Raw genomic sequence first — 13,926 nt, 5'->3', positions numbered from 1 at the left:
CACTCTCACCCAACCCATCTTTCCTTTTCCTTCCCTCCCCCCATATCATTTCCCCACCCCAATACACCCCTCCCTTCTTTTTGACTCCACCCTTCCCATACCATCTCCCCACCCCACCCAATCTATACATTATCTCAAATATATATCCTCCACCTCTTTTTATTTTCACAACATAAATATAAAAAAATATAACCACCAAACATTTCCCCAACTCCTAACCCTTAACTTATAATCATCCCATATCTAATCCCCCCACTTCTATCCACCCCACTTATCTCTCCCATCATCTTATTTCCTATTCCCCTCTATAATACTAACTATATCCTCTCCTTAAAAACCAAAATAATACAAACAAACACACCCAACATACTATCCCAATTAAATTTTCAATCCTTTCTTTTTCCCTTCCATTATCTATTTCTCCAAGGAACGCATTTATTACGGGGGGCGGCTGAGGGGCAGTGCGCCGAGCTCCGGGAGGCAGGCTGGGGTGTCCCTCCCCGACTTAAATAGGCATAAATAAGAAAGGTCCAGACGCGGCCCCCAGGGGCTGGGGGTCTGCCCCGCCGGCCCTGCCCGCGGGCTCGCACTGGTGCCGGGCAGTGGCGGCCTGTGGCCGGCCGGGAGGAGGCGACCCGGCCGCGGAGGTAGTTGGCGGCAGTGTCCCAGGCTGGTGGCCCTCACAGCACGATCCACGTGTAGCGCTCGCTGTCCGCCAGCACCTTGAGGGAGCAGCCTGCGGGGCAGGGGACGATGACCGCACCTGCCCGCCGGTCGGCCCGCACCCTGTGCCCGCACCCGCCCTGCCCACCTCGGTGCAGCGCCTCGTTGGTCATCCGGTTCACGTAGCGGCCGCTGCTTTCCGGCACCAGCCACTTCATGACCATGTCCACGCAGCTCTTGCGGTAGGAGCTCCACACGCTGCCACTGCGGGATGGATGACGCGGGGCGGGAGTGACCGCGGGTCCCCTGGGGGGACCAGCCTCCACCAGCCCTCCCCCAGGCCCGGCCGGCCTCACCTGGTCTGCCCTTTGACCTCCGTGAGGTCGCCCACGCTCACGGTCTCGAAGATGCCCGTGTTGAGGTCCCAGGCCACCTTGAGGCTGGTGTGGTAGGTCTTTGGTCTGCAGTGTGACAGACGGAGGGGTGGTGGGTGGGGGTCCAGGCGAGCCCTGGGGGCTTCCGGTCTTGGGGGCGCCTGCTGGCCCGGCCCTGTACACTCACCGGAGCTGGCCCTCCTCGGTGGGCGAGGGGAAGGCCAGGAGCAGCAGGCCGATGTTAATGAGTACCTGGCTCGTCTCCGGGCAGACCTGGGGGACAGGGGCAGGGTTCCGGATGCGGAGGGCGCCCCTGGGGGCGGCTGTGGCTGCCCATCTGCCCCGGGGGGCTCACCTCTAGGATAACTATGTCATAGTCGCTGAAGGAGCAGAACTGGTGACCCCAGGTGGCGTCATGACGGATGACCTCATTGATGACGTACTCGAAGTCCAGTGTGAGTTGTTCCACCGTCAGGTACTGACCCTGGTCACAGCGAAGGGGCCCCGCTCACAGTGCAGCCCACCTGGACCACTGTCCACGCAGGCCCCGGCCACCTGGACCACTGTCCGCACAGAAGCCCCCCTGCAGCCCACCTGGACCGCTGTCCTCTCCCGCATGGGCCGCAGGTTGCGGCCTCGCAAGTCCGTGACCACAAACGGCAGGGAGATCTTGTCATCTTCAAACTCTGGGGAGGAAGGCAGAGGGGGCATGGGGGGGGGCCCGGCCACCGCCCCCACAATGCCCCCCACCGGCATGTGGCCCCAGACCCCCCATGCCTCACCATCCTCCGGCTCTGACCCCTCGCTGGAGCCCAGCACGTAGTACAGCTTGGTGTAGTTGACGTAGCCCGGCTCCGGGGCCTCCGTGGGAGCGGCAGTGGTGGCAGCAACGGGGCTGTCCTGGGGTGCCACCTCCCCACCTCCACACGGGGTCAGGGGCTCGGAGGGGGTTCGGCCTTGGCTGCTAGAGGGTTCCGGACAGGCAGGCGGCCGGGCCTCCTCAGGGGGGGCCCCCTTGGCCTCCCGGGCCCTGCGGAAGATGTCGGCCACGAACTCCTTGGCCATGGCCATGGCCGGCGAGGACTCGGGGAGCCCGGGGGACTGGGCTGGGGATGCCAAGGCCGCCTCGGGGCAGAGGCCGGGGAGGGTCGGGGGTGCCTCTGGGCTCTGGGGTCCCGGGGGGCTGGGTGGGGCTGGGGGGCAGGCTGTGTGGTCGTAGAGGATTTGGCAGAAGTTGCTGTCACCTAGAGCGGGAAGAGCCAGAGGGAAGGCAGGGTCAGGAGACAGGGGCAGGGTAGACAGTGAAAGGACCAGCGGACATGACCCGGGCCTCCCAGAGAAGGAACTCCTCCAGGGTCACACCCTGGGAGAGGATGCTGGTGCCCACGGGGCGGGGCGTGGCCGTGGCACTGCCCTGCCTCCCCATGCCAGTGAACGGGAGCTGAGGCCCTGTCCCTGTGAACCCGGAGGGGCACTGTGGGTCAGGCGCTGAAGCGAGGGGCAGTGCATTGGTGTTGCAGGGCTCAGAGACAACCCGAGGCCTCCAGCCCGAGGGCAGGTCCCTGTCACACTGGCTAACTCTGTCTTCATTCACATCCAAGGCCTCCATGGTCACAAGCGTCCACCCTTTGCCACCAACCGAGACCATGGGGCAATGTGCTAAGTACCCTGCAGGCCTCCCACCAGCACCACCAACGGGCATCTCCAGGAGCCAGTCCTGTTAGGTGCTGCCCCATCACCTCTCCTTTCAGGTCCAGCACTGTGGCACAGTAGGTTAAGCCTTCGCCTGCAGTGCCAGCACCCCCCCCATGGGTACCGTCTCAAGTCCTGCGGCTCCACTCCCTACTGACGTGCCTGGGAAAACAGCGAAGGATGGCCCAAGTGCTTGAGGCCCTGCCACCCACATGGGAGACCCAGCGGAAACTCCTGCCTTAGGCCTGGCTCCAGCCCTGTGGCCGCTGGGGAGTGAACCAGGACAGCTAAGTGCCTTTCAAGTAAATAAATCAGTACTTAGAGAAAAAGAAAAAACTATAATGCAGAGCTCGCTCCCTGGGCCCAGAGATTCCTGTAGCTACGACGGAGGCCTGGCTCCATCCTGTCCCGGGTGCGTGGTGGGGGCAGTGCGGGGCCTGCTAGCCTCTGTGGCCTCGGACAAGCATCATCCCACGCAGGCACCTGCCCAGTCGGCTGTACGTGGGGCGGGGCGGGGCGGGCCTACCCGGCGCGTGCACGGAGACGGCGCAGGCCACCAGGGAGTAGCTGGTGTTTAGCAGCACCACGTCGTCCTTCTTGAGCTGGAAGGCCGGCTGGAAGGTGGGGAAGGGGTACACCACCTGGTACTTGGTGTGCAGCATGAAGCCGTGCCGCAGGCACTGCGCGCTCGGGTCACCTGCCAACACACACGCCGGGCGTGGTGAGAGGCAGAGCGGAGCGGCCGAGTGGGCGCCAGGGTGCCCACAGGAGGCGCCCTCACCTGGGTGTGCCCGGCTGGCGTCCTGGCAGGCGGCGCAGCGGCCAGGCGGCGGCACGGCCACCGTGCTGATATAGATGTCGCGATGATTCTCGTCGCTCATCATCATCATGTTCATGAGCATCCCGTTGGCAGAGCGCGTGCTGGGGGCGGGGCCACAGCTCAGCCGCGTGCCCCCTGCCCAGGCCCCACTGCCCCTCTTACCCCACCCCTACCCCCTAGACTCACTTGAAGCCGAAGACAATGACCTTGGAGGCATCACTGGGCCACTCGCACACGGTGAGATACAGGTCGCTGTAGATCTCTTCATCCTGGAATAGCCGCACCTGCCGGACCTGAGTGATGGGGGGTGGACAGGCAAGGCCAGGGCTCAGGGCAGCCGGCACCCTGCAGCGGGGGTGCACCCAGCTCCCCCCAGGTGCCTGTGTACGCTCAAGGGACTGCACCCAGCGCCAGGGAGGCGGGGAGGGAAGGCCCACCAGCTGTGTCCACTAGGAACACGCAGCCGGGCCCGGGTGGGGGCATGGCAGCGGGGCCCGGGTGGGGGCATGGCAGCGGGGCCCAGGCGGGGGCATGGCAGGCGGGGGCATGGCAGCGGGGCCCGGGCGGGGGCATGGCAGGCGGGGCAGGCCCTACCAGCTTGAGTTTGCTGTGCACGTTGAACTCCCACCAGTACAGGTGGTAGATATAGAAGGAGAAGTCGTCGCCGCTGCTGCTGGTGTAGGACAGCACGTAGCGGCCGCACTTGGAGAAGCCCAGGAAGATGTGCCTGCGGTCGGCGGGAGGGCAGGAGTAGAGGGGTGAGCGCCAGCCCCGCTCCCCGGCCCCGCACGCGTGCCACCCACTGCCAGCTCACCCGGCATAGAGGAAATCTTCGTCCACGATGTTCTTGAGGGACACGCACACCCTGGGCGGCAGCTTCCGGAAGAGGCGAGGGGAGAGCTGCCCGCTGATCTAGGGGGCGGCAGGGGCTCCTCAGGCACCGGCTTGGCCCCGCCCCTCCAGACCACCCACTCCCGGAAAGGCCAGCCCAGGGTAGGTGCCAGGCTCTGGCAGGTGCCAACGTCTGGTCCCCTGGCCATGCCAACCTGGCTGCTTCACTGCCTGCCCGGGGCCCCCTTTTTCCATGCCCCTGGGGACAGCCCTGGCACACAGAAGGCAGAACCCCTCATCCCCAAAACGTCACCAAGGAAGGGCATGGGGAGAGCAGAGCTGTGGGGGCCTGGGCTCAGCTGGCCAGGGTGTCCTGCTGCCCAGTCCCATGGCCTGCCACCGGGAGATCCCAAGCTGCTGGCACTCATGTCAAGGCGGACGGCTGGGACGGCCAGCTCTGCCCTCAAGGAGACCGCAGCCTGACGGGAGAGGCCGAGGACCAGGGCACTTACAAGCCAAAGGTGAGGTCCCAGCAGGCCAGAGTGGGGTGGGGGTAGGGACCATCCCCCATGCACCCCAGGAAGCGCAGTGTCAAGTGGGACGGGGTGGGGGAGCAGCAGCTCAGGGTGGGGTGTGGTGGTAGGGAACACCCCCCCAAGCACCCCGGGAGTCTCAGAGTCCTACGGAGTGGGGTTGGAGAGCAGCAGCTCAGGGTGGGGTGTGGGGTCGGGGCGTCATCCCGGCCGGGGTGTCCAGAGCTTGCTAAGAGGCTGACCCCAGCCGCAGGCCCCGTGGCCAGGACACTCCCAGCTCTGCCCTCCCCGGGGAGCGGCGAGGAAACGCCCCCCGCCCCGCAGCCTCTTCAGAAAGGTCAAGGCCAAGGTGCGCCGGCTGCCACTCGGGTCCCGGAAGGATTGCTTCCGGAGCCATCGCCTCAGGGGGCTGCCTCCTGACGCCCCGAGCCCCGGCCCCAGCCTCCATCCGCTCGCCCGCCGCGGCCGCGGCCGGCCCCTTCCCCCGGGAGACCCCGGCCCGGCTTCCTCCTTCAGCCCCCCCACGTCGGGGCCGGGGTCCCCGGCCGCCCCCACGCGCATGCTCACAGCACGCCCTCGCAGGCCCGGAGCCCCACCCCGGCCGCACCCCAAGTCCCCTGCCGCCCTCGGCACCCCATCCCCGCGCGCCCCCTCCTCGGGGCCCCGCCCCCAGCCCTCAGCCCCGCGAGCGCCCTCCCTCCCCTCCGCCGCCCTCGTCGGCCCCTTGGCGTCCGCCTCCCGGGGCTGCGGGCCTCACCTTGACCCGCTCCAGCTGCTTGAGGACGTGCTCCCGCCGTCGCCCCGCCGCCCGCTTGCCCCCGGCTGCCCCAGGGCCGCCGCCGCCGCCGCTCCCGGCCCCGCTGTTCCGCTCCGATTTCGAGCTGGGCGCCATTTTCACCCCCTCCCTCCACTTCCGGAGCAACCGGTCCCTTCGCCCCACCCCTGCCGCCTCCGGATTGGCCTGCGCTCCGGACGGCGGCCCGACGATTGGGTGAAAGGCCACACTCAGGGCCTCTTCCCGCTACGCCTGTCCGTCAAAGCTGTTTCGGCTCCCGATTGGAAGCGATGGTAACAGCCCCCGCGGCGCCGTTCCCTAGTCCCGCCCTCCCGGTAGGATGCCCCAGTCACAAGCTCCGTCTGCTCGCCCCGCCCAGAAGGCCTGATCCGGATAGGAGAAGGCACTTGTCCGTCTGGGCGGCGTCACGCCCTGCTGTGGCCGGTGGGTTTCCATGGAGACCATAGACCTCCAGGCTGGGTGATGACAGCCTCTGTGGTCCAGAAGCGTCTGAATCCCAGAACCCAAGGCTGTTTGCGTCCAACCCGCGTGAGCAGCGACTGGCGCGCATCCATCCCTGCGCCGCCGGCCTGGGTCAAGGGCAAGGATTTGCAAAACAAACAAAAATTAAAAGATCTGTGACGGATCTGGCGCCTTGGTTCAACAGGTCAATCCTCCACCTGCAAACGCTGGCATCCTATATGGGCGGCCCCACTTCCCACCCAACTCCCTGCTTGTGGCCTGGGAAAGCAGTGGAGGACGGCCCCAAGCCTTGGGACCCTGCACCCACGTGGGAGACCCGGAAGAAGCTCCTGGCTCCTGGCTTAGGATCAGCTAAGCTCCCACTGCTATGGTCATTTGGGGAGTGACCCAACGGCTGGAAGATCTTTTTTTTTCTACCCTTCTCCTCCAGAAATCTGCCATTCGAATAGAAACAAACTTTTTTTTTTTTAGAAGAAAAGGATAATAAAGAAGCACTAGTTTGATTGGGTGATGTTGGTGACAAATAGGGGTTCACACAGAATTGTGACCTCACAGTTACCCCCAAGTAATTGGGTCAATGTTGTGCCCATTATGCAGAGGGGGAATTTCTGCCTCAAGCGTTGTCTTCTTCCTCTGATGATCTGGAATATTCCGCAAGGTGATCCCCGAGGCTCTGTGTTAAAGGGGTGGCCCAGGGACAGGATTGAACTTAACATTTAAGATGCTATTTGTGTGACCTGAGTCCTTCTGAGTCCCTAGGTCCCTGCTACCCACGTGGGACCTGTCCCGACTTCGGCTATTGCGACCGCATGGTGAGTGAACTCGAGATAGAAGAGATCTTTTTTTTTTTTTTAATATATTTTGTTTTGGTAACCTTTACATAGCTGGTTAGGGCAAAAAGGTCAAGGGTTACAGGAAAGTGGGTAAGACCATTGTTTTCACGTTGATTTTTTTTCTTTTTCCTGTATGGGGAAGATAGAAGCGATCTTTATCTCTATGCTTGTGACACTGCCTTGCAAAGAAATCCGTCTTAGAGGCTCGGCTACACTGCAACTACCTTCGCCAGAAAGAGTCTAGGGGGATATGTAGGTCCCATAGGGCTGGTTTGTTGGTTCATTCATTCTTTCTTTCTTAGATTTATTTATTTTTATTAGAAAGGCAGATTTATACAGAGGAGAGACAGAAAGATCTTGTATTCGCTGGTTCACCCCCCAAATGGCCACATTGGCCAGAGCAAAGTTGATTCAAAGTCAAAAGCCATGTGGCTTCTTCCAGGTCTCCCATGCGGGTGCAGGTCCCAAGGTTTTAGGCCGTCCTCCACTGCTTTCCCAGGCCACAGGCAGGGAGCTGGATGGCCACGCCGCCGCGTCCAGACTAGGGTCTTCTTTTTCACTTTTCCTTCTGCCACTATGGCTGGGGGTAAGGGTCCTTCCTATCTCAGAGGCCCCTCCCATTGCTAGGACGGGAGCCTCTCTTCTCAACTTTACTAGTAAATCTTGTTTTAAAACTAAACTGTGTCCGCATGAAAATTCTTCTTTCCTGCGAGACAAGAATTGAGGATGCTGGGCCCGTCGGCGTGGCCTAGAAGCTAAAATCCTTGCCTTGAACGCGTCGGGATCCCATATGGATGCCGGTTCTAATCCTGGCAGCTCCACTTCCCATCCAGCTCCCTGTAGTTGTAGTCAATTGTGGGGAGGGGGATGAGCCAACGGATGAAGGAGCTCTCTCTGTTTTACAAATAAAACAACATAAATCAGAGAAAAAGAGGAGATTCTGTTTATGTGGAAAAATGGGGACTCCCTGATGGTTGCCAAAGTTGCCGGAGGAGAGTGGAGTTTGCATTGAGCCCGGTGCCTCACTGTAAGCACCAGTGATGGACATGACCCGGTGTCACCCACCAAATAAAGGCAAAACAACCCCCCTTCCAGCTTTCATGTCAAGGGCAGTTTAAAACTCGCTTGCATACCTGCTCCTGGCTTGTCTCACTTCTGTAGCTCCCTGCTTCTCCTCTGCCTTGCTGCCGTGCAGGGGAGTGTTGAGTTGAAACCAAAACAGTAAATACGGCTCATGGCTGGCTGCAATACTTCTGCTTTACTTGTTTAGCTAAGAGACTGTGAGCTTGCAGGCCTCATGGCCTGTGCAACCTTTATTTTAGTGTCAATGGCCCCCCCAATCTCCACGAATCAAATCCCCGGCCTAATTAATCCAGAGATAACTCCACCTCTTAGACAGGCTGCCAGCTGGTGGACAGAATGTGCCCCTGGATCCAGCGATGCCTGAAGGCTCCATCCTCCCCGTCTTTTTCCCCTCCCATTTTCTAATCCCTGACTTTGTTTGCATGAACTGGGGCGGTTAAGGCCCTTGGATCTCTCATTGGAAATTGTCCTGTCTGGGCCAGCATGGTGGCCTAGCCAGCTAAGCCCCTCTCTGGGGTATGCGCGTCCCCTATGGGTGGCTGCCAGCAGGAGACGCAGCTGCTCTGCTTCCACTCCAGCTCCCTGCTAAAGCACGTGGGAAAGCAGCAGGACACGGCCAGGTGTTTGGGCCCCTGCACCCCTGGCTTCAACCTGGCCCAGCCCTGGTTGCTGTGGCCATCTGGGGGCTGAATCAGCAAAAGGAGAAGGTTGGGCTTCGAGAGGGTTCTCTGTGGCCGAGGCTGAGGGGAACCTGACCTTGAACCCATGCAAAGAAACTCAGGCCAGCTTCCCTGTGGAGGGAGGGTCTGCCGTGCCAGCTGCAGTAGCGTGGACATTTTTGTCTGTCATCTTAAAACTTTGATCCCACCTACTAGATTAGTTGGGGCCCTAGGTTTGTTTGGGGGGGCACCCATCTCATGCTTACTCTATAGGACCAGGGCTCTGGGGACACATGTCATCATATCATTTCTGTCCAGGACACCTGTGCCCATGTGGGGAGGGATGTCAGCTGGCAGGCTGGCTGGCTGGCTGGCTGTTGAGAAGGCCGAGGGCAGAGGGACCATGATACAGAGCAGAAATCAGGGTTCCCAGTGTGGCCCTTGGGTCTCCGGGGAACCCCTGGCTGCCACTGCTGGGCACTGTCTTATGCCGTGCCGCCTCCCCCCCCCCCCAAGCTTCTTCCTGTTCCGCGGCCCCACCCCTACTTGCTGTGGTTGGCCCAAATACCAGACCAGGCAAATCTCAGCTTTTTTTTTCCCCCAAGCATTCCTGGTTCCTTTGGCCCAGCCCAGGCTGGCTGAGGTTATAACAGTCCCAGTGGTTGAGACAGAGGTGGGGAGTGAATTGGGGGGGTGGACAGAGAAGGGGGAACAGTTCTCTTACCAGCTCATCCCGCCTCCTCCTCCAGACAGACCTTCCCCAAGGGCGGAGAAGGGGATGGGCCAGCTTCCCCTCCCACCCCACAGCCCCTGGGAGGAAACTGGTGTGTGTGTGTTGGGGGGGCGAGGGGGGGTTGCGGCTGTGTTTTGTTCTTTGAGATGGGGATGGGAGGGTGGCCCCAGCAGTCTCACCAGGAGGTGGCCGCCTGGATTTTATTAGGGAGCCCCTGAACGGCTGGCAGTGCTGGCGAGAGACTGACTATGGTGAGGTGGGGCAGGGGAGGGCTGAGGATGTGGCCGCCCCCTCTCTCTCACACACACATGGGCTCTGGTCACTGGCTGCTGGGTCCATGCCTGCCGCCCACCCCCATCTAGGCCCTCCCTAATGAGGGGCTGTTTTGGTTCTCATTGATGACTCTGTCTCCCCTCCCAGCCTGGGAGCCGCCTGCTGCTGCTGCTGCTGCTGCTGTCGGGGCTCCGGCCCATCCCCGCCATGGAGGAGGACCCCACTTTTCCCCACCTGGGGGAGAGCTCACAGCCCCCGCCCCGGGCCTGTCCCTCGCGCTGTTCCTGTCCCCGTGCGGACACAGTGGACTGCGCTGGCCTGGACCTACGGGTGTTCCCAGACAATATCACCAGGGCCACTCAGCACCTCTCCCTGCAGGTGCATGGGGAGGAGGGAGGGGAGGCCCAGGGTCTCTCAGGGGTGTGGAGTGGGCAGATGTAGGACAGAGGAGCTGGCAGGGACAGGAGCCACGGTAACAGTGTCCGGGTGGACACTGCACTGTGCAGGGCTGAGATCCAGGGTTATCTGGGGGGCACGATGATGGGGGTGATTATGGGGTAATGGGCCATGGGGGTCTCTGAGATTTAGGGGTTGCTGGAGGTCAAAGGGGTGGAGCTTTGGGGGGCCATGGAGGTATAAGGTCCCGGCAATGGCTGCTCATGTGGGGATGCCTTGGTTTGGGGGTCAGCATGGAGAGAGCTCCGGCTGCACTGTGGGTTTATGGGGTTGGAAGGATGCCCCTCGGGGTCACTGTGGCAATGGTGATGTATCCTGGGATATTGAGAGTCAGGCCTTAGGGTCACCCTCACTCTGCATGCCCCCTGGCACCCCCCTCTGCCCCCCAGAACAACCAGCTCCAGGAACTCCCCTACAATGAGCTGTCTCGTCTCCGGGGCCTGCGGACCCTGAACCTCCACCACAATGTGCTGTCCTCGGAGGGTGAGTCTCCCCTGGTGTGTGCCCTCCGCCCCCTTCCTGCCCTGTGGGGCGGCTGTGGGCAGCGCCTGTGGTTGTTCCTGGAAATGTTTGCTGAGCCTGGTGGAAATTCAGGGGGTTGGGGGGGAGGAAAGGTAATGTGTGTGTGTGGGGGGGCGTTTGTGGCTTTTGAGGAGGGACTAGTGGTAGGGCATGGGGTGGGAGGCCCCAAGGACAGGGTTGTGTGTTTTTTTGGGGGGTGGGGGCAGTGTAACGGGGAACAGAGGTGCACCGCCAAGCCAGGCCTGGGATCCCCTCCCTACCCAGGCCTCCCGGATGAAGCCTTCGAGTCCCTCACTGAACTGGAACATTTTTATGTGGCCAATAACAAGGTAAGGCCCCTTCTCGAACCCTCGCTCCTCTGGCCCAGCCCTTGCCCCCTTAGAGGGTCAGGGTGCCTGTCCGTCCCCTTACACGCACACACACACCACACACCTCCCACAGCTGTCGGTGGCGCCGCAGTTCCTGCCCCGCTCCATCCGCGTCGTGGACCTGGCAGCCAATCAAGTGATGGAGATCTTCCCACTTACTTTTGGGGAGAAGCCGGCACTCAGGTAGCCCCACCCTCACCCCCGTCCGGCCATGGACCCCTCCTTCCCAGGCCTCGGATTGGGGGAGCTGAGGGGGACTGCGCGCACGCTGGTGTATGTGTGTGTGTGAGAAAGGGACAGGAGATAACCATGCCCAGGATTCTGGGTCCGACCGGTGGTGGCACGCACGCGCCCCCTGCATACATGCGCCCCGCTGGTCCAGGGTTCCTGGCATGGGTGGGCGCTGGGGGCGGCGCGCTGGTGGCCGGAGCCTGGCTCCCCCTCAGGTCTGTGTACCTCCACAACAACCAGCTGGCCAACACCGGCCTGCCCCTGGACGCCTTCCGCGGCTCCGAGGCTGTGGCCACGCTCAGCCTCTCCAGCAACCGCCTGCGCTATCTGCCGCCTAGCCTGCCGCCCTCGCTGGAGCGCCTGCACCTGCAGGTGCGCGCCGTCCTGTCCCACCCCTCCTTCCACCAAACCTCCCAATCTCGCTGCTGAACCCCATTCCAAACCCCCTCCCGCCAGAGCCTTTCCTGGCTCCCTCCCTGCCCAGTCTCTCATTTTCTTCTTCCAGAACAACTTCATCTCCAAGGTGCCGCGGGGGGCCCTGGGCCGTCACAGACACCTCCGCGAGCTCTACCTGCAGCACAACAAGCTGACAGACAGCGGCGTGGACAACAGCACCTTTAGGTGCTGGCCTGTGGCAGCCGGGCCTTGCGGGGTGGGGGCAGTCAAGGCGCCTCGGGCTTCCTAGCTTTTCAGTCCATCCCTTCTGACTCCTCACTTATTAAGCGCCTGTTGCATGCCAGTCTCCACAGAACACCTACCAGGACAGGGGGCTTGTTGATCTGCTGTTGGGGGAGGCACGGGTGCTTTATCTGTGAACTTGGGTCTGGCCACTCATCTGTGACTAACATCTGTGCTAGGCCCTCCCACCCAGACCTCCCCAAGGTGCATGCAATGTGTAACTTTAAATCCATCCCGGGCTCTGAGCGCCCATTCACTGTCTCTCTCCAGCAAACTGCACAGCTTGGAGTACCTGGATCTGTCGCACAATCAGCTGGGCTCGGTGCCCGCGGGCTTGCCTGGGAACCTGGCTGTCCTACACCTGGGGAGGAACCGCATCCGTCAGGTGGAGGGGGCGCGGCTGCGGGGCGCCCGGGGCCTGCGCTACCTGCTGTTGCAGCACAATGAGCTGGGGCCTTCGGGGCTGCCGGCAGGGGCGCTGCGGCCGCTGCGGGGCCTGCACACGCTGCACCTGTACGGCAACGGGCTGGACCGCGTGCCGCAGGCGCTGCCCCGCCGTCTGCGGGCACTGGTACTGCCTCACAACCGCGTGGCCGCGCTGGGCGCCCGAGACCTGGCTGCCACGCCGCGCCTCCTGGAGCTCAATCTGGCCTACAATCTCTTAACCAGCGCCCGCGTGCATCGCCGCGCCTTCCGGCGCCTGCGGGCCCTGCGCAGCCTGGATCTAGCCGGCAACCAGCTGACCCAGCTGCCCAGTGGTCTGCCTGTCACTCTGCACAGTCTGCGGCTGCAGCGGAACCGGCTGCGGGCCCTGGAGCCTGAGCCGCTGGCCGGCCTGGTCCAGCTGCGGGAGTTCAGCGTGGCGCACAACGGACTCCGCGTAGGCGACATCGGGCCCGGCACGTGGCATGAGCTGCAGGCGCTCCAGGTCAGGGAGAGCTGTTTTAGCCTCGGTCCACTGTCCCCTTCCCACACCCCCGCGCCCCTGTTCCCTCTGGAGAGCCTGAGAACGGAGCCTGCGCACGGAGAGGGGGCGGGTCTGCCACCTGCGCTGTGCTGCATCTGCTCAGGTGTTGGACCTCAGCCACAACCAGCTGTCCTTCGTGCCCCCTGACCTGCCCGAGACCTTGGAGGAACTGCACCTGCAGGGCAACCGCATTGGCCACATAGGTTCCGAGGCCTTCCTCAGCACGCCCCGCCTGCGCGCCCTCTTCCTCAGGTGTGCGCCGCGGGTCGGGGCATGGTGTATGGTGGCGGGGTGGGCGCTCTCTGCCAGCTGCCCTCACGCACGCGCGCCCTTTCCCCCTACGTGCAGGGCCAACAGGTTGCATCTGACCAGCATCTCGGCCGAGGCCTTCCTGGGCCTCCCACACCTGCGCGTGGTGGACACGGCGGGCAATCCCGAGCAGGTGCTGGTCCGACTGCCGCCCAAGACTACACGCGCCCCGAGGGCTGGGGGCTCCTGAGATGGGCAGGCCAAGACCAACCCCCTCCTCTGGCCTGGGGCGAGGTGTCGGGTTGCTGTGCTGGCTGTGGCTGGGTCGGGGTGGTTGTGGGGCACAGGGGAGTGTCCACGCAGGGACGTGCAGGGGAGGGAGGGACCAGGGAGCAGGCCTCCTCCAAGGCGGAACAATAAAGTCTGACCAAGCACCAGCCTGCCTTCTGGGCGCTCCCAGGGTCCCTAAGTCCAGCTGGGGGAGCCGAGGCTCAGGGTCCCTTGGTCGGTAAAGGGTTGGGTATTCTCCCCAAAGTCCTGACACACACAGGTCCCCTCTCATGACACCTACCGCCTTCCCCGCCGGGTCACACCCACAGCCTACAACCGCCAAGGGCACGCGAGGGTTCCCAAGCAGCAAGCGTGAGTCAAGGGCACTCTTGCCCGGCTCGCTGCCCACCCCTCCCTAGCTTGCTGCCCTGGT

General features: G+C 62.7%; 2 protein-coding genes across 10 annotated transcripts; one reads left to right on the top strand and one right to left on the bottom strand.

The window, feature by feature from the left end:
* Positions 1–632: 632 nt before the first annotated feature.
* DCAF15 (DDB1 and CUL4 associated factor 15) lies at positions 633–5,805 on the bottom strand. 8 transcript variants are annotated; one of them, XM_040990784.1, is made up of 13 exons: positions 5,671–5,805; positions 4,364–4,461; positions 4,144–4,276; positions 3,736–3,842; positions 3,511–3,650; positions 3,256–3,426; positions 1,820–2,281; positions 1,632–1,723; positions 1,393–1,521; positions 1,225–1,310; positions 1,020–1,124; positions 812–927; positions 633–736 (listed from the first exon to the last, which is right to left on the bottom strand). In XM_040990784.1, exons 1-13 carry the CDS (start codon positions 5,803–5,805, stop codon positions 681–683), a joined length of 1,830 nt encoding a protein of 609 aa, XP_040846718.1. In that variant the 3' UTR covers positions 633–680. The 8 variants fall into 8 exon arrangements, with proteins under 8 accessions (XP_040846718.1, XP_040846719.1, XP_040846720.1 ...); XM_040990785.1 differs by having other exon boundaries at positions 812–921; XM_040990786.1 differs by having other exon boundaries at positions 1,393–1,515.
* A 3,802-nt stretch (positions 5,806–9,607) lies between these two features.
* On the top strand, positions 9,608–13,602 carry PODNL1 (podocan like 1). Of its 2 annotated transcripts, XM_040990797.1 has the most exons (10): positions 9,608–9,730; positions 9,900–10,130; positions 10,598–10,691; positions 10,995–11,059; positions 11,172–11,281; positions 11,545–11,701; positions 11,835–11,950; positions 12,278–12,935; positions 13,078–13,226; positions 13,323–13,602. In XM_040990797.1, exons 1-10 carry the CDS (start codon positions 9,728–9,730, stop codon positions 13,471–13,473), a joined length of 1,734 nt encoding a protein of 577 aa, XP_040846731.1. In that variant the 5' UTR covers positions 9,608–9,727; the 3' UTR covers positions 13,474–13,602. The 2 variants fall into 2 exon arrangements, with proteins under 2 accessions (XP_040846731.1, XP_040846732.1); XM_040990798.1 differs by lacking the exon at positions 9,900–10,130 and having other exon boundaries at positions 9,611–9,730.
* Positions 13,603–13,926: the final 324 nt, after the last annotated feature.

The sequence above is a fragment of the Ochotona curzoniae genome, unplaced genomic scaffold, assembly GCF_017591425.1.
Source record: "Ochotona curzoniae isolate NIBS_2020 unplaced genomic scaffold, NIBS_Ocur_1.0 contig_605, whole genome shotgun sequence".
Taxonomy (NCBI): domain Eukaryota; kingdom Metazoa; phylum Chordata; class Mammalia; order Lagomorpha; family Ochotonidae; genus Ochotona; species Ochotona curzoniae.
Note: the sequence above shows the minus strand (reverse complement) of the source record. Positions and strands in the feature narration are given on the sequence as shown.

Bases quoted from the DNA above. Each gene is read 5' to 3' on its own strand.
- DCAF15 (XM_040990784.1), bottom strand. From the start codon at position 5,805: ATGGCGCCCAGCTCGAAATCGGAGCGGAACAGCGGGGCCGGGAGCGGC. The intron at 4,277-4,363 runs GTGAGCTGGCAG...CGCCGACCGCAG, and splicing joins GAAGATTTCCTCTATGCCGG to GCACATCTTCCTGGGCTTCT. The intron at 2,282-3,255 runs GTAGGCCCGCCC...TTCCCGCTCTAG, and splicing joins CGTCTCCGTGCACGCGCCGG to GTGACAGCAACTTCTGCCAA.
- PODNL1 (XM_040990797.1), top strand. The intron at 10,692-10,994 runs GTGAGTCTCCCC...CTCCCTACCCAG, and splicing joins CAATGTGCTGTCCTCGGAGG to GCCTCCCGGATGAAGCCTTC. The intron at 11,060-11,171 runs GTAAGGCCCCTT...CACCTCCCACAG, and splicing joins TTTATGTGGCCAATAACAAG to CTGTCGGTGGCGCCGCAGTT.